Source organism: Staurois parvus, unplaced genomic scaffold (genome assembly GCF_062004578.1).
Source record: "Staurois parvus isolate SC_StPar_1 unplaced genomic scaffold, SC_StPar_1.0 ptg000696l, whole genome shotgun sequence".
NCBI classification, from domain to species: domain Eukaryota; kingdom Metazoa; phylum Chordata; class Amphibia; order Anura; family Ranidae; genus Staurois; species Staurois parvus.
The window spans coordinates 5477264-5503699 of NW_028318492.1; the positions used below are offsets into that span (position 1 = coordinate 5477264).

At 42.0% G+C, this 26436-nt stretch overlaps 1 protein-coding gene across 1 annotated transcript in view; it reads left to right on the top strand.

Moving 5' to 3' along the window:
* The window catches only part of ARHGAP6 (Rho GTPase activating protein 6), a 358220-nt gene that overhangs the window by 290644 nt on the left and 41140 nt on the right, over window positions 1-26436 (top strand). The window contains exons 7-10 of the mRNA XM_089653001.1: window positions 1653-1803; window positions 4421-4569; window positions 7890-8069; window positions 17668-17765. Of these exons, the coding sequence (XP_089509127.1) occupies window positions 1653-1803; window positions 4421-4569; window positions 7890-8069; window positions 17668-17765 (578 nt within the window). The remainder of the gene's footprint in view (window positions 1-1652; window positions 1804-4420; window positions 4570-7889; window positions 8070-17667; window positions 17766-26436) is intronic.

Consider the following 26436-nt stretch of genomic DNA (forward strand, 5'->3'; position numbering starts at 1 on the left):
CTCCTTCCTAACCAATGACACCACAAAGCTTCTAACTCACTCCCTGGTCATCGCCCACCTTGACTGCTGCAACTCCCTCCTTACTGGCTTTCCTTTGCATAGGCTATTCACCCTCCAGTCCATCATGAATGCTGCTGTCAGACTCATCCACCTTACTAACCATTCAGTGTCTGCCACCCCTTTTTGCCAATCCCTCCACTGGCTCCCACTCACCCAACAAATAAAATTTAAGATACTTGCAACAACTTATAAAGCCATCCACAACTCAGCCCCTAGTTACATCACTAACTGGCTCTCAAAATACCAACCAAATCGTTCTCTTCATTCCTCCCAAGACCTCCTGCTCTCTAGCTCCCTTGTCACCTCCTCCCATGCTCGCCTCCAGGATTTCTTCAGAGCCGCTCCCATCCTGTGGAACTTCCTTCCCCAATGTGTCCTGCTATCTCCATCTCTGTCCACTTTTAGACGATCCCTGAAAACTCATCTCTTCAGAGAGGCTTATCCTGCCCCCACCTAACAACTGTACATGTATTTTGTTCATCAACCCATCCCCCACAGTTATTACCTTTTGTATCTCTTGACCCTTCCTCTTAGATTGCAAGCCCTAATGAGTAGGGCCCTCTGAATCCTCCTGTATTAATTTGTATTGTAATTATACTGTCTGCGCTATATAAATTCTGTATAATAATAATAATCCTCCGCATTGTGTAAAAAGGCTGCTTGATCCTATCTTCTCAGATCCACAGTCCCCAATCCATCTACTTGCAGTGCATCTACTGGTAGTGCAGAGCTATAGGAGGCACTCTGTACATGCTCAGTTTGGTGTGTATTGCTAGAGTGTTTTGTTTTGGGGGGAGGGTGCATGCGATCAGCCCAGGACCAATCTGTACTGTGCAGACAGAGGGTCAGGGATCATGCAGCCTCATAGAACAGTCAAAGCAGAATGAACACTCTTCCTTCAAGCTTTCACCAGTGCTTGGCTGGACACTGAGAGGAGTCACAAGACTGCTATATACTGCTGATGAGAAAAGGTATTTAGCAGTTTTATTTACTAAAATAATTGCATGTTCTGTGTACTGTGGGATACCAGATATAGTGAATGCAGGGTCCTGGGTTTAGTAACACTTTAAGGTACAAAACTTTCTGCAGGCAGCTTCCCCCCACCCCTTTCTTATACTTCCTTGAGCCCGATCTTGATTTAGTGCTGCGCACGAGAGCAGAGGCTCTTTCGGAGTCGGCTCTCTCTCGAAGTTGGCACAGACTCAGCAGCGGGAGCCATTGGTCAATCACAGCCAGTGAGGAGGGAGCAGGAGGTGGTGCTGAGCCACGCTCTGTGTGGCTTATGAACACACAGAACCGACTAAGGAGCGAACCCACACGAGTGCTCCCATAGCAAGTAGCTTCTTATGGTGGCACTCAGCAGGGGGGATAGGCCAGGAGTGCCGGCAGGGTACCCGAGAAAGGGAGGATAAGGGCTTCTGGGCTGCTCTGTGCAAAAATATTGAACCCTGGCTGAGAAAGGCTGCCTTAAGCAAATAACCTAAAACATGTAAAAGTATTGAATTTTCAGAAACTAATATATATATTAATTGTAAATAAATTTTTTCTAGTTTTCCTTTTTTTTACTAATAGAATTTCCTTTTTTTTTTTAGTTACGTGAAGAGTTTGATCGTGGAGTTGATGTTGTCCTAGAAGAAGAACACAGTGTCCATGATATTGCTGCCTTATTAAAAGAATTTCTTAGAGATATGCCTGACCCTCTATTGACCAGAGAACTGTACACACCTTTTATACACACTATAAGTAAGTAGAAGTGCAGTATTTTCAGGCTGTAGTCTTAACCTACTGATGAAATTTTAAATGGCAGTGGAATAGGAATGCCTAGTAGTACATTATACAGCTTAAACTGGAAATCCAGTCAAATTCTAACTAAGCCTTAAGCCTTGTACACACGGGCCAAATATCGGCTGGTTCAATAGAAACCGCCCGACATTCGGCCCATGTGTACATCCGCCTGTCCGACAGAAGCCAGCCACGTGGGCATGCTGGAAAACCACCATCCAATCGGCATCTGACCAGTGCTGGCAGCCAATCAGTGTGTTCTGAGGGGGGGGGGTGCAGTCCCCCTGTTAGAGCACAATAGCTTAGGAAAAAAAAAACTGATAATGGTTACCCAGCATAAACCTACTCCCAACCCCATTCTAAGCCTATTCTATCTACCTTGTTAAAGGAAAGATGTCTATACTTACCTATTCTGAAGCCGCTCTGGTCCAGTCACATGATCTCTCCAACTCCGGCTTCGGTGTAGAGGGGAGATCACTGACAAATGCTGCAGAGCCTGATTGATGACATCACCAATAGGCCTACTATAGGGCATTCGTTGTCGGCTGTCCCTCTACACTGAAGCAGGCCAATGGAGGCCGATCATGTGACCTTCTTCCTGACACATCTTTTCTTTTACAGAGTAGATAGAATACTGTAACTTCACTTTAATGGTAGAATTATGTAATGTTGCAAATTGAATTTTAAAAAATCCAGTTGCTTAGCACCTATATTTGTTCATGTATTGCTTTTATTTTTTTTATATATTTATTACTATAAAGGCAAGGCAAGATGCAGTAACGTGTCACTGTAATAGTTAAAAGAGTTAATAGCTTAAACCATAGCACTAGCACAAGCAATCATATTTCATAGTTTCTGCTGCTGAAAGGCAAAATTGGCTTAGAGACTTATTAAAGTGCCCTCCATGCTTTTAAAGTTCCTGATCTTGGAAGAGGAAATTTTTAATCTATGGATAACAATTTCTGGTTTCTGGGAAAAGAAGTTAAAGGAAGTCTCTCCAATAGCAATGCAATCAACAATATATATTTTTTTCTTTTAGTAAAAGTGTAAATATTTAAAACCCCTATAAAATGTTTTACAACTGTCTATGTCCCCTCGCTTACTGTCTCAGTGACAGTGGTCATCGAGACAGGATATAAAAGCACAGGACATAAAAGGCAGAGGAAAATCTGACAGAGATTCTAATACTTTCCCACTCTTTTGAAAAAATAATAATAATAAAAAACTGTAGGCTTTCAATATTACCTATTAAGACTTTGAAGACTGTCAGTATACAGGCATGGGGTGGGTTTCTCACCATGCATACCTATTGAGGCTAATGGATTTCACTGTGCAATAATGAAATTCACTTTGCAGCTCTGCTAGCGATAGTTTAACCTCTCAGCACTAGAGAAAATGTCTCTTCACAGGAGGAATATTTACTTTCAGAAATCAGGATTCAGTAATTACATACAGAGTCAATCAGCCATAGGTTTTGTGTTTTATTCCCCCCCCCCCCCTTTAATATATTTTTAAGCTGAACTCCAGGCAAACAGCTAAATACACAGATAATATGCATATAGGTGGTTGTTTGGGGCCCCTTTCACAGGGCGCGGACCCATCAGTGGACCCGCTTGCTCAGCATGGGATCTCTCTTCTGATCCCCGCTGAGCAAGCGTATGACTGGTCCGTTGTCGCTCTGCTGCTGAAGAGTGGATACAGACACAGCCCGTTGTCCTCAATGGGCGGTCAGATGGAAACGGACCGCCTGTGCTTTTTACACCCGACTGTCATCCCATCCAATCTGACGGACGGAAGGGGAATGGATCCCTATCCGTCTCTTTTTGGCAGATTGGATCAGATTGGATGTTGGCGGGTTTAAATGGGCACATGTCTGTTTACACCAACCGCTCCTAGAGGAGAATAGAGGTTCCGATCGGGTCCGCCTGAAAAACGGGCAGGTGGACCCGATCGGAACGGCCATGTGAAAGGAGCCTTACCTGGCAAATTCTTTTTATTATTGTCCATCCATTCTTGAAATTTACAAGGCTCACTTTCTCTGGTACAGTTGTAGACTTTACTCTGACTTCACTGCACAGTGTGAGCTTCTTCAAGTGTGCATTAGAAGCTGCAGCAAGTCAAATAGAGCCTGCCTCATTTCCAGGTTAAAGAATGTGCAGCATCAGCTAGCACTGGCCTGATTCTGTCAGTAATTGGATTTAATTTCTTTCAATAATGGAAGCACAGCATCACAAGTGGGCATTGCATATGGTGGTCTTCATGCAAATTAAGCCTATATATAAAAATTCCTTGATGGGTGGCCACTAGAGCCACTAACGGCTTACAGTGGGGCAGAGGGTTCTTGGAAAGTACAGAAGGAGAGAGCTGTGATGTTTTCAGGAAGCTATGTACAGCATCCTGCTGGCCCCTCCCACTGGCCATGATCTTTCTGCATTGTATAGAGAAGCACAGAGACCTAATGATGATGTCACTGGGTGTAAAATAAGGCATGTCATGAAAATGGAAAGGTTTTATTTAAATATTTTATTAAAGGTTATTTTTATATAATGTGATATTATTTTGTGTTTTTTCTTTTCAGTGTTAGATCCTGAAGATCAACTTGCCACTTTACAGCTTCTCATTTACTTACTACCTCCTTGTAACTGTGACACTCTGCATAGATTGTTGCAATTCCTTTCGACTGTGGCTAGCCATGCTGAAGATGCAGTTGATAAAGATGGTCAAGAGGTATGCGTACAATGTTTTTGTTCAGTGTGTAGACTTAGCTAGCTGGAGGCTTGTGGTTCATATGCAATGATAATGTGGAAATACAATATATTTATTTGTGGTTTAGAATTTGTGTAACGAAAGATTAGCTTTTCTGTTGTTGCTGGTTACCCAGTGACCACACAAACACAAATATCTCCAATCACTAGTGGCCAAGAGCTGCTTGGTACCCATCACTTGAAGTTTTACAAACTTCACCATCAGTAGCATTATAGTATTGCTTTTTCTTATTCAAAAACAACAGCTTGTATTAGTACTAATTGTTAATTTGTTTACACTTTCTTTCATTACCCTAGTGCTAACTGCAGTTTGTTCAGCAAAATAATGAGTATAGGTCAGTGTAAAGCAATGTAGGATAAGTTGTAAAAAAAGAAAACTGTGGTCAGGTCATAAGTGCCTGGGTAATGGCTCACTTAAAGAGACATTGGGGTTGATTTACCAGAACTGGTGAGTGCACAATCTGGTGCAGATGTGCATGGAAACCAATCAGCTTCCAGGTTTTGTAGTAAAAAGCGTAATTGAACAAGCTGAAGTTGGAAGCTGATTGGCTACCATGTACAGCTGCACCAGATTTTGCACTCACCAATTTTAAGTAAATCTACCCCACTGTCATCAAGAAACACTTTTCAGGCTGCACACATAAATAAAACTGGTAACAATAAGAGCTTACTGATGCTGCCATTATAGTAATTCATTCATTATGCTTTTATCAGGAATGTAGTTTATTCCAACCTCAACCATACGGATTCCCCCTTCCTGTCCCACCAGGGTGTCCAGCTGCTACCTCTTGAGTGACAGCAATTTTATCTGACTATGCCCAGCATCTATATTCACTCCTGACACTGATATTGTGCAGGCACTTACCCATATTATGGGGTTGATTAACTAAAGGAAGCTGTTCACTTTGCAAGGGAATTATCCCTTAGCTTAGTCTATGAGATGAAGCTCTGCTGATGTCCATCATCTAATCAAAAATACTGTTTTTTTTTCCTTGTATGTGATTGGGTGTTCTGTGCAAAGTGAATTTTCACCACATTCACTAAGCTAAGTAAAATCTCCTAGCCAAATGAACAGCCTAATTGTCTTTAGTAAATCAACCCTAAAGCTTTAAGTGTTGAAGCTTCACAGGCAATAGCTAGTCACCTTGGTGACATCAAGGCCAGTACAGGGTCTACTAAAGAAAATCATAGGGTGAAGAAAACTACATGGTTGTTACTGACAAAAGGTGTAATGAATTTATTTAGCAAGGGCAGTGTAGGTTAATACTAAAATCAAAAATTTGTATGTGAGCAGACTGAAAAGCATTATCTGATGCCAGTAGGGTTGATTTGCTAAAACTGGAGCATGCAAAATCTGGCGCAGCACTGCATAGAAACCAATCAACTTCCAGATTTGTTTTGTCAAAGCTTAACAATCTGAAGTTAGAAGCTGATTGGCTACCATGCAGAGCTGTACCAGATTTTGCAATCTCTGTTTTTAGTAAATCAACACCATTGTCTTTTTAAAACTGCCAGTATGTGCAGAGTAAAGCTGGCTGAAACAGATTCCTGTATCCACACAAACAAGGTGGATGGAGGAATCCACCCCTATGGGGACATTGGTTTCTGTCAGTGGCACCTGCAGAATACACTGATCAGTGGCTATAGCCTGCTGGCTGCAGTTGCTGTCCAACAACAGTTTCCAAATGTTTCCCAATCATTTGATCAACTTCTGTTGAGCAGGGACGGCTGTAATCTGATCACATTTGGCCAGTCCCTGCTGAACTGGCTGAATTTCAATCATTGTATGGCTAGCTTAAAGTTACTCTATAAGTATCTTGGGTTTATTTTTACACTTGCTGTTTCTCAAGTTTTTCACATATTGTATTGTTTGTGTAATATGATCTTTTTGGGATTGTTTTAGGTTACTACATTCCATATGTGGAACTTAGAGTATTAGCATACTTGTGCATAAACTATTTTTGGTATCTGTTCTTATTCTTTGTTTATAAAGGCTGTACAATATCACTTCTCATGTTCTGTATGATCAGTGTAATTCTCAGTATCTATTCTTATTTTGTATGCTTGGTGTCTGGACAGTATCAAATCTCATGTTCTGTATGATCATTGCTATTCTTAGTACCTGGAGTTAATTTTCAGTATCTGTTCATGTTCTGTAGGTATGGAGATGTATCTTGTATTCTGGGTGTAATTCACAGTATCTGTTATTATTCTGTTAGGTATTGAGAGAATTATGATTTGTTAATTTGTTATGAAATTATTATGTAAGGTCCTGAAAAATTTAGTTTTTGGAGTCAGTGATGCTAAGCAAGTATAGAATTAAAGTGTTACTAAACCCACAACAGTAAAATCAGTCTGTATATGCAGTAAAGCATGCTTTTAATCCTCTGCCATGTGTAAGAAGGCTGTTTGATCCTGTTTTCTCTACCTCTCCTCTTGTTCAGATGTCCACCTGATAAGACATACTGAACCCGTAGCCACATGCACATACTCAGTTTAGTTTGTATTGCAAGAGAAGTTTTTTTTGCTTGTATGTGATCAGCACAGGGCCAAACAGCACTGTCCAGACAGAGGTCAGGGGTTTTGCATTCTCCTAGAGCAGAAAGAAAACTCCTCCTAAAAGCTTTAACCAGTGCTCTGCGGAAGTCACAAGACTGCTCTAACTGCTGATGAGAAAAGGTATTTTGCAGTTTATATTTACGACAATAGTTGCATTTCCATGTTGTGTGTACTGTGGGAGACCAGGTATAGTGAATGCAGGGTCCTGGGTTTAGTTACATCTTAAATCTGACATTTCTATGACTTTTATTTGCTCAATGCTTGTTCCAGGTCTGTGTCTGCATAGAATGAAGCTGGCTCCCAACCTAGAATCTTTAAAAGATCTCCAGAGTTGCTCTCACCCCTCCTTCTTCCACTTACATAAATATGCACACCAAAGTCTTCTTGTGGTAGGATCATGCCCGAAGTGTCCAAGCATTATGAAGCTTCTCATTAGTTAAATGGTTTTACACATAATAAAATGGGTGGGTGGGAGTAAACATTATTTGATTTCCATGGTAATATTACATGCCATGATGTCATGGTTCATGGTAATTTTAGACGCCAATGTTAAGTTCATAATATGATTCATTATACAAAAGAGAAATTAAATTTTTCATCTATAATTGTTCTCTAGTCCAAGCAATAAACAGTGCTATACTCAGCAAGGTAGTCTTTGCTCATAAAATTGCTATTATGTACATTCTTTTCATGTTTTGTACTGTCTAATGTGTTTTTTATTAGATTACTGGGAACAAAATGACTTCATTAAACCTGGCAACAATATTTGGGCCTAATTTGTTGCACAAGCAGAAGTCGTCTGACAAGGAGTTTACAGTTCAGAGTACTGCCAGGGCTGAAGAAAGTACAACAATTATCTCTGTGGTACAGAAAATGATTGAAAATTACGAAAGCCTTTTTATGGTAAGTAAATTATCTAGTTTGTAAAAAAAACAATTTTGGAAAGAGAAAAGTGGTAGTTTTAATAAATGGCTGGTACTTCTTTGTACTTCTACATTTGAGATAAATAAAGCATTATAAAGCTCAACTGTATCCCCATTGTGAACTCTGCCTAATGCCTATCAAGTCTGACATTAAGGGAAATTGCATGTCACAGAGGCTAGGGTATAAGCTACATTTCTGTGGGTGTGTGTGGGCTCCTGAATCTGTGGTGGAAACATACAGTACAGCAGCACTACCTAGTTTTTCTAGTCAGGGGTTTTAAAGATAAATATTAAACATTCTTTATTTGGCTTAATCCTCTATGATTAGAATAAACTTGCTATTAGACTTTTGTTGTTATTTGTGTTTTTTTTCATGGTCAGCTACGTCTATATCTCAGTGTAGTGGTCTGTCTCTGACTGTACCTTGATAGTAAGGCCACTTTCACCTGAGCCATCCCATCATGTCCGCCTGTTAGTTTTCCATGCATCCCTATAGACAGGTGGGTGTAAACTGACTTCCATTTACACCCACCTAGCTCCAGGACTGATCCAGGGATCAAGGGGATCCATACTTTTCTGATAGGCAGATCAGATTGCAGGGTAGTTGGGTGTAAATGGACAGGGGGGTCTGTTTACTCTCAGTTGCTGATAGGACAGAGCTGGCTCTGTCCATGTCCACTCTGCAGAATTTGAACGCACCCAGACCTGTCATCCTCCTGTTCTGTGCAGCTCAGCAGAGGATCTGTGAGTTGATCCCCTGCTGATGGGAACGAAATCCGCCCTGTGTGAAAAGGGCCTAGGGAATAGGTAGGGGCAGTTTTTTGTTATGGCAAAGCTATGTTTTTCCAGATACAGGTTATGTTACAACCTGGTCACATTAGGTATACAGAACAGGTCAATATGAAATCGTGTGCATATTAAAATAAACATTTTTGAATAAATGGACAGTTTATGATTTCACAGGGGAGCATTCCCTAGGTCGGGGGTATTGAATTAAAATTCAAGGAGGTCCGGTCACTAAAATTTTCTTCTAGCCGAGGTCCGCATAGGGTGTGCCCATCAACGTGCCCTCTTTCATTAGGTGTCACTATCAGAGTGCAACTTTACATCATGTATTCTTATCACATCAGGTGTGCCCATCAGAGTGCTCCTTTACATCAGTTGTGCCCATCAGAGTGCCCCCTTACATTCAAAGTACCCCTTTCTATCATGTTTCTCCATCAGAGTGCCCCTTTACATCATATTCCCCATCAGAGTGCCCCTTTCCATCACATGTGCCCATCAGAGTGCCCCTTTCCAAAGTATGTGCCCATTTGTGCCCCATTAAAATAGGCTCGTCAGAGTGCCCCTTATCATAAACTTTGCCCATCAGAGTGTCTCTTAACATAAAATGTGCCCTTTCAGAGTGTCCCTCAACATAAAACAAGAGGCATGCTGACATTTTATGTTACGGGGCACTCTGATGGGCACCTTTATATTAAGAGGCACTCTGATGAGCACATTTATATTAAGGGGCACTCTGATGGATACATTTTATGTTAAGGGTCACTCTGATGGGCACATTCTATGTTGTGCCCATCAGAGTGCTCCTTAACATTCAATGTGCCCATCAGAGTGCCCCTGTAAGACTACACCCTACCTTGAGGGCAGACAAGAGCTGTGCCAGGATCCTTGCTGGACACTTGTGTACAGGCAGGGAGCGGGAGCTGTAGAGACAGTAAGCTGAAAGGGGTGGGGCACACATCTGATGTCATGTTGCCATGACGACTGCCCTGCTCAGCTGTGGATCTGTCATTGCGGGCTGGCATTTACCCATATAGTAATGGAGCTTGAAGGTAGAACAGTAAACCCGTTTGCATTGTAGCTCCTGCAAGTTTGGTCTTTCCAAAACTTCAGGTCACTATGGCAACTTAATGTACTTTATACTAGAGTTTATTTTATTTTAGCAGTAATCCATATAAGGGTGCACCCCCTGCTGAATAAGTCATCCATTCCTGAAAATGACATTCGATTTTGATCCTTTTTGACAGCGCTTAATACATTGCTGACACAGCTTAGCTGAATCTTCCTTTCGTTACTTTTCATCTTATGTTTGTGGCCAGGAAATAATAACAATGGAAAAACATTACGCAAGTATGTTTGATGTGAAGCCAGTTTCATTACTGCTTCCCATCATTACTTGTATGCAGTAAATAGAGATAGAAGCAAGAGAAACAATTTTTACAAGATTTTAGCACTCAGTGCTGTCTCCCACTGACATAAAGTCTAGATGTTGTGCATTACACAAGACTACCAGTGATTTCTGGAAGAGTTCCAAAATGAATATATTCGCCCCCAGAATTTCAGTGGTTCAAACACAACTCTGTACAGTAATAGAGATCGAAGCAGGAGTGCTAAAAGTTCAAATACTCAGTAAAAAATACTCATCAATGGAAGTAAGTGGTCCTTCTGGAACTGTTCTAAAGCTACCTGGAAATTCATTGTTGTCTGTGCATTAAACTATGCCCTCTCATTATAAGCCATTTTAACCAGGGGCGTATCTGCCGTGAGGCGAACAAGGCGTTTGCCTAGGGCAGCAGTTTACATGGGGGACAGCAACCCCCCCCCCCCCCCCCAGGCAGAAGGGACACTGGGTGTGTCAGCGGCAGGGCCACCATGTGAGAGGGTACAGCCAAGCCGACACACAAGGAGGGTCACCCGGTCCAAGGGACCGGCTGCAGAGGAGAGCAGAGTGGTGGGCAGATCCCCCGTGTGTGCTCAGAGCGCGTGAGGGCCGGGGCCTGCTGTCAGTGTATGCCGGGATGTGCAGAATGGCCAGAAATTGCCAGCAGACGAAGAAAAGGATGAAGTCAGGATGGAGGAGCCTGCCCGCTGTTTTGCAGCCGCCGCCGAAGATCCTGGGGGAGATGGCACACAGGTGCCCCTCCTTGAGTTATGCTGACACCATCTGGAGGAGCCCCTGCTGGACAGGTAAGTGCTTGGAGGACTGGTGTTTCCCCACTCCTGCCTCACTGTCCCCCGACACACTGCCCCCCACCTGTTCTACTTCCCTCCCTTGTCCCATTGCCCCCCATCCGTCACACTGCCCCGTCATGCTGCCCCCAACTGTCACCCTGTCCCATACCTGTTCCACTTCTCCCTTCTTGTCCCCCTCATTGTCCCATTACCCCTCATCTGTCCCCACTGCCCCTCTCCTGTTCCTCTGCACTCCTCCTGTCCTGCTGCTTTGATCCTGTCTCATGCCCCCCATCACGCTGCCCCCTCACCTGTCCCTCTGCGCTTCTCCTGTCCCACTGCCCCTCACCTGTCCTTCTGCGCTCCTCCTGTCTCACTGCCCCGATCCTGTCCCATGCCCCCTGTCCCTCTGTGCTCCTCCTGTCCCACTACCCCTCACCTGTCCCTCTGTACTCCTCCTGTCCCACTGCCCCTCACCTGTCCTTCTGTGCTCCTCCTGTCTTGCTGCCTCAATCCTGTCCCATGCCCCCTGTGACGCTGCCCCCCACCTGTCCCTCTGCACTCCTCTTGTCCCACTGCCCCTCACCTGTCCCTCTGCACTCCTCGTGTCCCACTGCCCCTCACTTGTCCCACTGTGCTCGTCCTGTCCCGCTGCCGCGATCCTGTCCCATGCCCCCCCCCGTCATGCTGCCCCCACCTGTCACCCTGTCCCACTCCTGTTCCACTTCCCCCCCTCCTGTCCCCCACATTGTCCCACTGCCCCTCATCTGCCCCACACCTGTCCCTCTGTGCTTCTCCTGTCACGCTGCCTCGATCCTGTGCCATGCCCCCCGTCACCCTGCCCCCAACCTGTCCCTCTGTACTCCTCTTGTCCCACTGCCCCTCACCTGTCCTTCTGCACTCCTCCTGTCCCACTGCCCCTCACCTGTCCCTCTGACCTCCTCCTGTCCCGCTGCTTTGATCCTGTCCCATGCCCCGCGTCACCCTGCCCCCCACCTGTCCCTCTGCACTCCTCCTGTGCCACTGCCCCTCACCTGTCCCTCTGCACTCCTCCTGTCCCTCTGCAATCCTCCTCCCTCTCCCTGTTATGCTGCCTCCCTCTTGGCCTGCTACCCCCCACCTGTCCCGATGGCCTACTCCTGTCCTGATATCCCCCCGTCTTTGTGCCCCCTCCTGTATCGCTACCCTCTTCCTGTCCTGCGGCCCCTCATCATGCTGCCCCCCTCCTGTCCCACGACCCCCCCCCCCCATGTCACACCGCTCTCCATCATGCTTTTGTCCTGAAGAGGTGGATCTTAAGCAGCAAAGGAAGGGACAAATTTAGATGGGGGATGCCCGATTTTAGTCTTGCCTAGGGCAGCACAAAACCAAAATACACTACTGATTTTAACCCTTGCTACCATATGAACATTTGACTTTAAATATTCAGACTGGATCAGAATTGACATTGTAATCCAGTAGAACATAAGTTTTTTATGAAAAGTATACCAGTAAGGAAAAAGCTATTTTTAGTAAGGGGCAATGGAGGGGTCTTGTATACCTCTTCAACTACATTGGTGGGTGACTAATGACAAAAACATTTTTCAGTGAGACACTTACATGGTACCATGTGAACTCATGGGTTCACCAAAATCTTAATTTTGCAAGACTGAACTGAATAATAATAGCTTTAGAAACATGTACACTACAATTATAACTGTAAATTATATACCTGGCAAAATAACACACTCGTCATGCTACTGACAAGTGTAAACCTCAGTGAAATTCTTGAAAGGAAAACACCACCCATTTAATAACTAACAAGATACAGTTGGACAGATGCAGATACATTCTGCTTAGCCCCGTGCACACAGGTGAAAGAATGAGTCTCAAGTTTTGTAGCATGACACCTGCTTTAGGTGGACCTTGCTTTGCTGAATTACCTATTCGCTTCTTATGTTGCCTGGGGCCTCCTTTGGTAATATCTCCCCACTACTCTGTGCTTTTTCCTGTTATATTCTCCTTGATTTACACCAGCCATATCTTTTTGACCACCCACCTAATATTGAGTAGGTCCCCCTTTTGCTGCCAAAATAGCCCTGTCCCCTTGAGGCATGGACGCCAGTAGACCAAGAAGGTATGCTGTGATATCTGTCATCAAGCCAGCTGTAGCAGATCCTTTAAGTCCTGTAAGTTGCGAGGTGGGGACTGCATGGATAGGACTTGTTTTTCCAGTGCATCCCACACATGTTTGTTTAGATTAGCCTTTCTCAAGCAGGGTGCCTTGTGGTTTTTTCAGGGGTGCCTTGGCAATATGTCTAAAAATTGCCTAAAACTTGTAAACAAGCCAGTGGTGGAACAAGCTTGCCTTTTAGTTACACAAAGCCCAAAGCCACAGGTTTTCATAGTGCACCATTACGACCTCCTAGCCGCAGGTGTCCTGACAGCCAATAACATCGTCAGTTAATAAGGAGGTTGTCAGCCGCCTGCACAGCATCCTAATTTGATCATTCCCCCACCTCTCTCCATCAGTGCTTTGAAAGAATAAATCACCTCTAATGTTGAGTGTCCTACATGTGTGGATGTTGCTGTGCTATATAAAACTATTAGAAGAATAGTTGTTCAAATTTTAGAATGGGGTGCCTCAAGACTCTCCATAATTATAAAGGGTGCTTTGGGACTATCCATGATTTTAAAGGGCGCCTTGACTGAAAAAAGGTTCAGAAACACTGGTTTAGAGTGAGAGCTGGAAATTTTGGAGGCCAAGTCAACACCTCAATCTCATTTTTGTGTTCCTCAAACCATTTTTAAAGCATTTTTGCAATAAGGCTGGGCACATTATCCTGCTGAAAAAGTTCACTGCCATCAGGGAATACTGTTTCCATGGAGGGATGTACTTGGTCAGCAACAATATCAAGTAACATCCACATGAATGGCAGGACCCAAGGTCTCCAAGCAGAAGATTGCCCAAAGTATCACACTGCCTCTTCTGGCTTTGCTTTCTTCCCATAGTGCATCCTGGTGTCATCTCTTTCCCAGGTGAGCTACTCTCATGCCCCCAGCTAGCCACATGATATAAAAGACACACATTCTCATTGTAGTTGCTTTTGGCTATGGAAGCATGTACACCCTGCCTGGTCTTTGGCTATGCAGCCCCAAATGCAACAAACTGTGTTGCCCATTTTTTCTTCTTTTAACCACTTGACAACCGGGCTATAACCTAATGATGACTACAGCGTGGTTGTCCAGTTCTGGGAGGGCGTCATATGACATCCTTTCAGACCGCACCCCCCATGTGCCCTCAGCGGCACGCACCCAGCGCTGTCTGTGATTGGTATGTCCTATAGACACAGCTGATCACATGACAAGGTAAAAGGCCAATCACAGCGGCCTTTTACCACATGATCAGCTGTGTACTTTGTGAGCAGCTGTGTCATTGGACACAGCTGCTCACAAAGTAAATACAGTTGCCGGTTATCGGAAGCACTTTCCCCATGCTGTCACAGTGTGAGGAAAGTACTGCCAATAAATGGCAAGTGTCACAGAGGACATCTGCACTGATAATCAGTGCCCTGATTATCAGTGCAGCCCCAAAAGTGCCCAGACGTGGCACTCAGCAGTGCAACCCATCAGTGCCGCCAGTCCATTCTGCCAGTCAGTGCTGTCAGTGCCACCAGTCAGTGCCTATCAATGCCGCCTATCAGTGCCCATCAGTGCCACTTATCAGTACCCATCATTGCCATCTATCAGTGCCCATCAGTGCTGCATATCAGTGCAGCATCATAACTGCTTCCTCATCAATTCCCACCAGTGCCGCCTCATCAGAGCAGCCTATCAGTGCTGCCTATAAATGCCGCCTCATCAATGCCCATCAGTGCTGCCTATCAGTGCAGCCTCATTGACGCAGAATTTTATAGTGCAAAAAATAAAAAAGCCAGTGGCGATTAAATACTACCAAAGAGAGCTCTTTTTGTGTGAAAAAATGATACAAATTTCATATGGGTGCAGTGTAGCATGACCGCGCAATTGTCATTCAAAGTGCAACAGCACTGAAAGCTGAAAATTGGCTTGGGCCTGGGCACTTGCCCAGTAGGCAAGTGGTTAACACATAATCTTCAGGGACAACATGTTTACTTGCTGCTTAATATAGTTGTTGTCACTAACTTTCAGATGCCATTGGAACAAGATAATCAATGTTATTCACTTAACTTGTCAGTGGCCATAAAGGTCTGCCTGACCAGTGCAAAACAAATGATAAAAACCCTTTATTTTATGTTGTAGTGTGTGTACAGATTGATGAACTCACCAGAAGAGACCCCAAGAAATATGAAAAATGATGGGCTGACTTTTTCCAGCATCTACCGCAAACTGAGATATCAATTTAGGTTGACTGAACCTTTAGGCCCCTTTCACACAGATGTTCCGATCGGGTCAGTCAGCCTGTTTTTCAGGCAGACCCGATCTGAACCTCTATTCTCCTCTATGTAGCGGTGGGTGTAAACAGACGTGTCAGTGTACACCCGCTGACATTCAATCCGATCCGCCAAAAAGAGACAGATGGGGATCCATTCCCCTTCTGTCCGTCAGATCAGATTGGATGGCAGTCGGATGGAAATGGACAGGTGGGTCGTTTCCATCCGACTGCCCATAGAGAAAAATAGGCTGTGTCTGTGTCCGCTGTGCATCAGTGGAGTGAACATAGACCTGTAATCCACTTGCTCAGCAGGGATCAGTGGAGAGAAAGGGGCCTTAAAAATGTAGCTGATTCTAAACATTTTTAATAGGGGTCATGTGAAACATATTAATATTTCCAGATTAGACGGATCTACTCAGTAAGAAGAGCTCTGTGGAATCATAAAAGCATAAATCTATATTTCAGTATATTCGGCATCATGTATCATTGTATATGGTTTTTTCAAACAAATCGTTTTTCAACAACACTATTCCACTGCCTTTTAATTAGCACCAGTGTTCTCATGCGTGGCTTGCACAGCAGACTGACAGTGCTGTTGCTAGTTGCAAGGCAGTGACTTAGCATTGTCAGCCTGCAACTGGAAGTGCTGTTACTGGCAGGTTTTTCAAACTTCGCAAAAGATTTAAAAAGAAAAATTGTATAAAAAATCTATGTACAGTGAGAACTAATCTCATACATACTGATAGTAGATTTGGAGTTTGCATACTCCTTAATGTTATAACAATAATGTGATATTTTTATGTTTAGGGCCAATTACCCTAATATGTTGTAGTGTGGTAAAGTGCATGTTACCCCAATGCATGTTAATGCATGAATCTAACTTTGGTGCAGTGTGTTTTGGTGCCATTCATCTTCAATGTAACCCCAATGCATCTACACTGTACACCACAGTACACGTGTTTTACCTGTAAACCATTTTTGCGTTATAGTGTGCTTTGTTGACAAAAATGCTGCAGGTATGTTAACCACTTCGACTACTACATTTACCCCTTTTAGACCAAAACTGTATTTTCCCCATGGGCTTTTCGCCAATACCAAAGCTTGTTTTCTTCAATTTTTTTTAAACTTCGTAATTGAAAGAGTGTAAGTACAGTTTGACCATAAGAAGCTTCATTTGACACATTGTGATACAGACAAAACCCCCAATACCAAAATTCCTGGCATAACCAGGTCTGGTAAAATGGGCTCACAAAGTATGGCAGCAAGCGTGGAGGGCAATAGATGGAACCAAAATGAAAATGGCATTTGCATGGTCTTACTATTTGATATTGAAGAACACCACCCCTTCTCCCTATGCATTGCTTTTTTTTTACCTTTTCATGTTAGCTGCTCCCTTTTATATGTTTATCCAGCGCTCATTTTATCTGATTGGAATTGCTCCTGGGACCTCCGGGTCAGTTTCTTAGACATTTCCATTTTGGTTCCATCTACAGTATTGCCCTCCACACTTGCTGCCTTACTTTGTGAGGCCATTTTACTGGACCTGGTTATGCCCCTCTCTTTTGGAATTATGTGTTGTGATTCATTTTTCAGTCATATTCTGCACCCCTTGAACCCCTGAAGAAGCAAAACTGTGAAACTCATCGGAACTCTTCCCCTCTTCCTGATATATATTTTGATGTTATATTTGTAATTATAAAATGAAGTGCTTAAGAAGGGGAGGTGCCCATATGGGGAGCTAGTTAGCAGATTAGGGTTCCCTCTAACCTTTATTTTGGTATTTTTAGGGGGGGTTTCCTACCCCAGCAACTTTTAAATGAAACTCTGTAATAAAATTTGATGATTTTATATTGATGTGTCTGTCAAATTTGTTCTGAGCAAAGGTATCAGCACCGTTAAATTTCCATATAAAAATAGTGATATTTTGTTTTTATATGTATTTGTAAATTACAGATAAGTGTCAGGTAATTGTTTGATTAGCAGGTACTATCAGCTTTGCAAGGATTTATTCATTCGTTCATTCCTTCAAAATGAATGGGCTGCCTTTTGACCTGAATGGGCCCTCATATATGTTATATTGTATAAAAATACAGTTATATCTGTGGGGGAATTTACTGCAATTCCTGTCTTAATCTATTTTAATAGTACTTGATTCTCTGGGGGGGGGGGGGGGGAGTTTATTTCACAGTGTTTATTTCATTGTTTATCTATTTCATTATTTCAATTTTAGGTCCCTCCTGATTTACAGAATGAAGTCCTTATTAGCCTGCTAGAAACTGACCCTGATGTAGTAGACTATTTACTAAGGAGAAAGGCTTCTCAGTCCTCGTAAGTGAATCTGTTTATATTTACTTGTAGTTTATGAGTAAAATTAGTGCTGGGAATGTTTCTGTTTTCTGTAATGTTTATCAGGTTTGTAGAGTTGTAGGTCTCCAGTGCTTTAGATGAAAAAAAAACAAAGAAGCATCTGATATCTTCTTTCCTCAGTACTACTCACATTGTTAGCTCTGATGTGGCCATTTACAAGCAGACCATTGGCACAGATTGTTGAGGTCACCTACGTGGGTGCATGCTTTCTGCATTGGCATTAGTTTATGAAGCTGTTTGAAAACATTTGAAACCGTTTGACATTTGATTTGGATCTTAGGGGGCATTGTTTAATTTATGAGTTTATTTACTTGTGTTTATTGCAATGTTTGATCGGCTTTGCTTAGCATTTGGCAAATAAGCATATCCTGTTTTGCTGCTTCTCAGCTGCCTTTTTTCCAACATACAAGTCAAAGTGAATGCCAACCGAAGCAAATGCATCTTAAAGGGTAACTAAAGGAAAATATTTATTTTTTCATTTTGTATACAGTAAGGGAGGGTTATAACTCTTATCAGTTTTTTTTTCTATCCATGTCCCATAGGGGAGGTTTCCCTTCACTTCCTGCCCCATAGCCAAACAGAAAGTGAGATGAAATCCCTGCAAACTAAAAACATTCCTTGGGGACCCCCAGGTCACCAGAACTAGTGTCTCCAATGGAAGATTTATCCTCCATTACTTTTTTGGGATGAACCCAAAATTTGGGATTTTCTTTTACTTTCGCTTTTGATTATAACGGTAAACAGGATACATAGAAAGGGTGCACAGACAGTAATACATTCCACTCTATCCAAAGCTAAAAAAAAAAAGATTTACCTTTAGTTACACTTTAAGGTAGAATGTAGAACAATCATTACAATCTCATATAAGCTTTAATGTTACATAATTACATAGTCTGGCTGAAAAAAAGACCATCCAGTTCAACCATAGAAAAAAAAACAACGTTATAATCCTATACCCACAGTTGATCCAGAGGAAGGCAAAAAAAAACAGCAAAGCATGATCCAATTTGCTCCTGCTGGGAAAATAATTCCTTCCTGATCCCCCGAGAGGCAATCGGATATTCCCTGGATCAATTTTACTTATAAATGTTAGTATCCAGTTAAATTCTGTGTATCTAAGAAACAATCCAGGCCTTTTTTGAAGCAATCCACTGAGCTGGCCAGAACCAACTCTTGAGGGAGTCTATTCCACATCTTCACAGCTCTCACTGTGAAGAAACCTTTCCGTGTTTGGAGATTACATTTCTTTTCCTCCAGACGTAAAGAGTGCCCCCTTGTCCTCTGTGATGACCTCAGGGTGAATAGGTCTACACCGAGTTCACTATATGAACCACTGATGTATTTATACATGTTGATCATATCCCCCCTTAATCTCCTCTTCTCCATGCTTCGTATCAGTTTGGCTGCCCTTTTCTGTACTTTCTCCAGTTCCCCAATGTTCTTTTTGTGAATTGATGCCCAAAACTGAACTGCATATCCCAGATGAGGTCTTACTAATGATTTGTACAGGGGTAATATGATATCTCTCTCTCTGGAGGTTATACCTCTTTTAATACAAGAGAGGATTTTGCTCGCTTTAGAACCCGCAGCTTGACATTGCATGCCATTATTAAGCTTGTGATCTACCAGAACTCCCAGATCCTTCACCATTGATTCCCCCAGTTGTACTCCCCATAGTATGTATGATGCATGCATATTCTTAGCCCACAAGTGCATAACCTTACATTTATCAACATTAAACCTCATTTGCCACAAAGTTGCCCAATTAAACAGTGCATTGAGGTCGGCTTTTCAGTTGAAGACATCCTGCAAGGACGTTATTCCACTGCACAGCTTGGTGTCATCTGCAAAGACTGAAATGGGATTTGTAATCTCAGACCCTATATTGTTTATAAATATATTAAAAAGTAAGGGTCCCAACACTGAACCTTGGGGTATACCACTGACAACCCTAGACCATTCAGAGTATGAATTATTGACCACTACTCTTTGAACACGATCTTTTAGCCAGTTTTCTATCTATTTACATACAGATTTTCCCAAGCCCATAGACTTTACCTTACATATTATCCGTGTGTGGGGAACTGTGTCAAACGCTTTTGCAAAATCCAAGTATACCACGTCCACCGCCACCCCTCTGTCCAAGGTTTGCTCACCCCCTCATAAAAAGAAATCAGATTTGTTTGACAACTTCTGTCTTTCATGAATCCATGTTGTCTGTTGCTTAAAATATTTTTTTCCAGCAAGAACTCATCTATGTGGTCTTTTATTAAATTCTCCAGTATCTTCCCAACTATTGAAGTTAAACTAACAGGTCTATAATTACTTGGTAAAGATTTTGACCCCTTTTCAAAATATTGGCACCACATTGGCCTTACGCCAATCCAGTGTTACTATGCCAGTCATTAACCACCACTCGTGTATATAAACAGCCGGACGGTGGCAGTGCAGGGTTGGGTAGTCATTTATAAATGGCCTCCCCGCCCCCTGCCTGTGCGCGCTCCCTGAAAGTGTGCAGAACCGCGATCCGGTGCCCACTGGGACCTCCGGATACAGTGGAACACCGATCGTTGTACGGGACCTCTGTACAAGGTCCCGATCATGTGATCACTGATTGGCCAATCAGTGATCACATGCAGAGTAGTAAGTAAGATGTCACCATGTGACAAGCTGTGACCAATCACAGCTCACACAGTAGTTCTTAATGGCTGCAAGAATGCAGCCAGAGAGAAGGAGAAATTATTGCTTTTACAGCTTTTATGAGTGTAAAAGCAATCAGTGTAAAAAAAGAAAAAAATCTTCATCACCCCCCACCAAGTAGTACACTTTCACCATGGTGACACTGTACTGCTAGGGTGACAGTATGTAAAAAAAAATAAAATGAAAATGTAAAAAAAATGGTTAAAAACTATAATTTTTGGTTATAAACTAATTTGGGTTATTTTTTTTTTACTAAAAAGATAACAAAATAAATTGTGGCCAAGATTTATGATGAAATATTATTTATTTGCAAAATTTTATAAGAAAAATACTATTTTTCAAAATTTTTGGACTTTTTCATTTACATAGCAAAAAAAATAAAAATCCCAGTGGTGAATAAATACCACTAAAATAAAGCTTTATCTGTCTCAAAAAAATGCTAAAAAATTCATATGGGTACAGTGTTGCATGACCGCGCAATTGTCATTCAAAGTGTGATAGCCCTGAAAGCTGAAAATTGGCCTGGACAGGAAGGGGGTAAAAGTGTCCGGACTTGAAGTGGTTAAAGAGGCCCTAAAAATTAGATACAATGGCTTTGAAATAACAGAGCTCAATTCTTTAAGGACCCGTGGGTGTATGCCATCCAGTCCAGGCTTTATTCACCTTTACACTGTCTAAATAGTTTTGGATCATATAATTTGTGAGCCAATGTGGATCATCTGGAGCTGTGTCAATACCATGCCCATTATGGGCAAGAGCTCCCCCATGCTCCTTTGTATACACAGAGCTGAAGAAGGTATTAAATAAATTTGCCTTTTCTTTGTCCCCAGTCACCCACTCTAGATTATTTTGTAAAGGGCCTACATGCTCGGACCGGACCTTTTTACTATTAATATATTTGAATAATTTTTTGGGGTTGGTCCTGCTATCTTTTGCAATCTGTCGTTCGTTTTAAATTTTTTGCGGCCTTTATTTTCTTTTTGCATATTCCCTTTGGCGCTATATAAACTCGATGTAATGTAATAATGTAATTTCTGTTTTGTGTTCATCGATGCCAATATCCCCTCCCACTCTAAGTCTTGGAGAGCAGTTCTCAGCCTTGGAAAATTAGCTCTCTTGAAATTGAGCGTTCTTACTTTTCCCTTATGTGCTTGCTAACAGCTAACAATAAATGAAATCATGTTATGTTCACTGCTACCCAGATGTTCTTTTATATGGACATTCGTAATAAGCTCTGCATGGTTAAAAATTACAAGGTCCAGCAGAGCATCATTCCTAGCAGGGGTTTATATGAACTGTACCATAAAATTTTCCTGTACTAGGTTTAAAAATTTTTGCCCTTTAACTGTTCATGCAGTGCCATTACTCCAGTCAATTTCCTTATAGTTAAAATCCCCCATTATTATCACTGTCCCAGCCCTTGCAGCCCTTTTCATCTGTGCAAGGAGCTGAGTCTCCACCTCCTCATTAACACTGGGTGGCCTATAACAAACTCCAGGGATTGCCTTTGTAGTATGCACCCCCGTGTACAGTTCCACCCATAATACTTCAGCCTCAGCACACTCTCCGTCAACTAGGTCCTATTTCACACTCGCTCTGAGATCACTTCTCACATAAAGACAGACACAGCCACCTTTCCTATTTACCCTGTCTCTCCAAATGAGAACATAGCCAGGAATATTAATGGCCCAGTCATATGAAGTATGAAGCCAAGATTCAGCAATACCCATTAAATCATAGTTCTCTTCATGCACCAAAGCTTCCAACTCACCTATTTTGCTTGGCAGACTTCTGGCATTGGTGAACAAACACTTTAAGTCATGGATACCTTGTTCACATGTATTTTGCATATTTTTTATTTTCATACAAATGGTACCAATTCCACTAATTGTTTGTAACATGGGAACCTTCTTATCATCTGCCATAGCCTTCCCCCCATCCTTCCCCATTTCACCCACCAATAAGTACTGACCCCTGTCTGATCTGTCTACCCCATTATAATCTAATTCTCCCTCCTCCCTCGATCCTAGTTTAAATACTCCTCCAGCCTTCCCTTAAACCTCTCCCCTAGCACAGCAGACCCCCTTCTATGTAGGTGCAAACAATCTCTAGCATATAGGTTGCACCCCAATGAAAAGTCAGCCCAGTGCTCTAAAAACCCAAACCCTTCCCTCTTTCACCAGGTCTTCAGCTTTTATGTATTTCATAAATTTATTTCCAAATATTCCATTAAAAGAAAAACTGGTGATTCTGACATTAGAGTCCTTGTTCAGGCACATGTGATAAATAGAGTGACTACTGTCTCTCATTGTGCTTCTGCATTGTCACATGAGCCCCTGGTGCTGTCTACAGGTGGACATGTTAGCACACATTGTCCATTGTCATTCAGAAAGCTGGTCCAGGAAATTGTTGGACAGGAAATTGTTGGAAAGAGCCTGGAGGAGAGCAGCAGTACTAAAATGCTAAAAAGGATAAAAAACTGTTTATGATACACAGTGCTTTAGCAAACAAAATGTTTTTCAAGTAGAGTTTACATCTATTTTTAATGCTTCTGAAGTCCTTTTTCTCAAAAGCATGTTGGAGTTTACTTGCTTCTGAGTGATGTGCAGCTCTGTTACCATTTGCAGGACATTCAGTGTGATATACCGAGCTTTAATATTAGGTCAGGCTTTGTTTTTAATGTATCAACTTTTTAGATATAATGTTACAGTTGCATAATGTGTTACTCTATTAAAGCCCCCAAAAAAGTGAATGCAGCCTTAAAGGAGAAGTATAGCCAAAGCTCTTTGGGCTCTATTTCCCCTGTGGGTCACAGGAGTGCACTTAGTTCTGCTCTCCTGTGATCCGTACTGTGATTTGTGACCACTGTTGGTTGATGTCATTCAAGAGCTCACTGACAACTGGCTCAGCCACTTCGAGATGTAGCTTTGGTACATGGATGAGGTGATCCTGACATCCTGACATCCTGTTCCTCCCACATACCTGGCATGTGTAAGCTGGAGCACTCATAGAGGTACCTCTCACCTGTTGATAGTATTTTCCAGAGAATTGAAAAAAAAATTGTTACACAAGGCAAACTCCAAAGATCAAGGATAAATTTGTTTTGATGGCACATTTCTGGAAAATAATGATTGAGGAAGAACTCTACTGCTTTTAATCCACAGTGATGGGGAATCGAAGTGTAGAGTGATTCAGCATCAATTCCTATCAACCATAAGTTTTCTTCCACTTTTAAATCTGCTATTTGGGATAGAACATCTCTGATATCCTGTACAAATTACTTTAATTGGCAAACCATATCTTTTAAAAGATGTTCTTGTATGTTCACATGTAAGTTGTGGTTATTGAGCACTGCGTGGTACTTTAATAAGGTTACATTGCAAATTATTTGCTAAAAATTGAATGAATACAATTTTAATTCACTAAAGTCTGATACAAGCCTTGTTTGCTTTCCAATTAACCACTTGTCTCATGGGATTGGCTATTCCCACTTGTGCAATATATTTTTTTTTTTGCTTTGTTTAACGGTTTAGACAGTAACACTTTTAAAGGGAGAAGGCAGTCAGTGTCCTTCAATAATTCCTTTTCGTCTACAGTGTTTATATTGCCTAAAGGTGGGTACAGGCGAGTGAAAATTTGGCCCACTCTGTTCGATCAGAAGTCCATTATTTGATCGACTTCTGTCAAACAGCCACACTGGAAAACTTTAATTGATCAGCATCTGCAGCTAATGGGCTACGTCAACCGAATGAAAAAAAATAAACTGTGTTTACCCAGCTTAAGACTGTTAAAAAATGAGTCAAATGCTTACAGCCTAATAGCCACATTCCATGGCTTAGTGCCTTCTCAGCTTGCTTTCATAAACAGACTGCAGCACAGCCATTTACCAATGTGTTCCCTATATCAGGAACTAGAAAGCACCACTTGTGTTACAGAAAGGCAGGAGAAGAATGACATGTCTCTTCAGCAAGGCTTCTGAACTAAGGAGGGCAGTATATTTTGAGAAATGTGATCTCCCTATGCTTTCTAGATGTGAGGAATGCTCAGGAAGCTGGGGCATAGTGCAAACACACAGAATATCTGGTGATATCTCATTTAACCACAATTCCACTTTGGTTAGTAAGGATTCTTACCCAGACTCATGGGAATAACTTTACTCATAATCTCAAGCTGACGGTCTCTGTGTGTGAAGAGCTATGCAAACACCAGCAACCACAATATACATTGCTGTAATCACACAGTGTGGCGGAGGGGATTTACTAAAACTGGAGCACAGAGGATTTGGTGCAGCTGTGCACAGCAACCAATCAGCTTCTAACTTCAGCTTGTTCATATAAGGTTTGACAATAAAACTTGGAAACTGATTGGTTACCTTGCACAGCTGCATCAGATTCTGTGTACACCAGTTCTATTAAATCCCCCCTCAGTGTTTCCAAAGAGGCAGACTGCACAGACATTTAGGATGTTTCTACACAAAAAGAATAGTACAGAAAAGCATGTTGTCACCAGTTTAAGAAATAATATCAACCCCTTTGCAGAAATCAGTAGTATACTGTAGCTACAGTTACCAGTTTGATATGAAAAACTGTATATTTGGTTGTTCTTCAGGTAATGTACTGTAAATGTATTCAATGCTTGTTTCATGTTAGCTTTTAATTAGATGGTTTCATACTTAAGCCAGCCATAGATGGAGCAATTTGAATCGCTTGATTCCCTCATCAACACAGTGTTGATGGGGTAATCCCTCCAGTGGAGCCATTGTGTTCCCTTGGGGGCGGGGGAGCCTTCACTGCTGGGAGAAAACAGTGATTACAGCTAGAGGTTATTATAGTCGCTAGCAACAATTGTATGTAAAATCTGACTGACTGCTTGTACCCAAGTTCTCTCGATCGATCAACTTGGATGCATTCAGCCTGCCCATACATGGTTTGAATCTCGATCGGTTCAGCAGGGAACCGTCTATGGCCAGCTTTATAAAAAGATCCTACACAATTGCTTTATTGTGCATGAAGTAGAGTTGACTATCAGTGGTGATATGTGAAAGATGATGTATTTGCATAGAGTGCACTGCTCTGTTCTGAGCAGAGTAGGGTACAGAAAGTCTATGTGCTATAATTATACAGCACACTATGAACAGTGTAGAATTTACACTATATGCAAAAACGTGCATTTTTCTGTACCTAATCGACACAGGTTTTCACATCAATTCATAGAAAACAATTGTTCTTTATGTGACCTGTTCAAAAACAAAATGGAGCAGAGATATGTAGAAAAATGGAGACCAGAGCTCACCGGAAGTCTTCATCTGTTGTGCCACATTTACATGAATGATAAGTCATTGTGACATTTCAATAAAGCTAAAAAATACGTAAACAGTGCCTTGGTTTTTAAAAATGATAAGCACTACACCTCCCTACCCATACAGAACAGACACCAGACTGCATGCTAAAATGGATCATTTTAGTGTGTGGGCTGGTGTGAATGACCTTTAATGGGTGCTCATTTAGAAAACACTTTGACCCACTTTAACATAAGGTAAATATGTTGACCTAGTCACTATAATATTTTCTACAAAGGCACTCCTAACACGTAGTTTTAACATGCATTTTAATTAACTTAATATGGAACTTGTCAACAATTAATGTAACCATTAAAGATACATAAGTGAATAAAAATATATCAGACTGTGACAAACATTTAGGAATAACTGGAGAAACAATTCTGGTTTGTATGGAATGGTCACATGACAGCTAAGAGAACTTCAACTGCATAAAATAACAGCTGGATAGGACAAACTGAAATGGGCTGAGTAAATAGCAGATGTAAGTCTAAAAAGGGTGGATTCAAGTCCGTGTCTAGGCAGGAAGCCAGATTACCAGGGTCAAGAACTCTGTTCTGGGTAAGGAAATGTAGAAATTTGGGAATGTTTTTC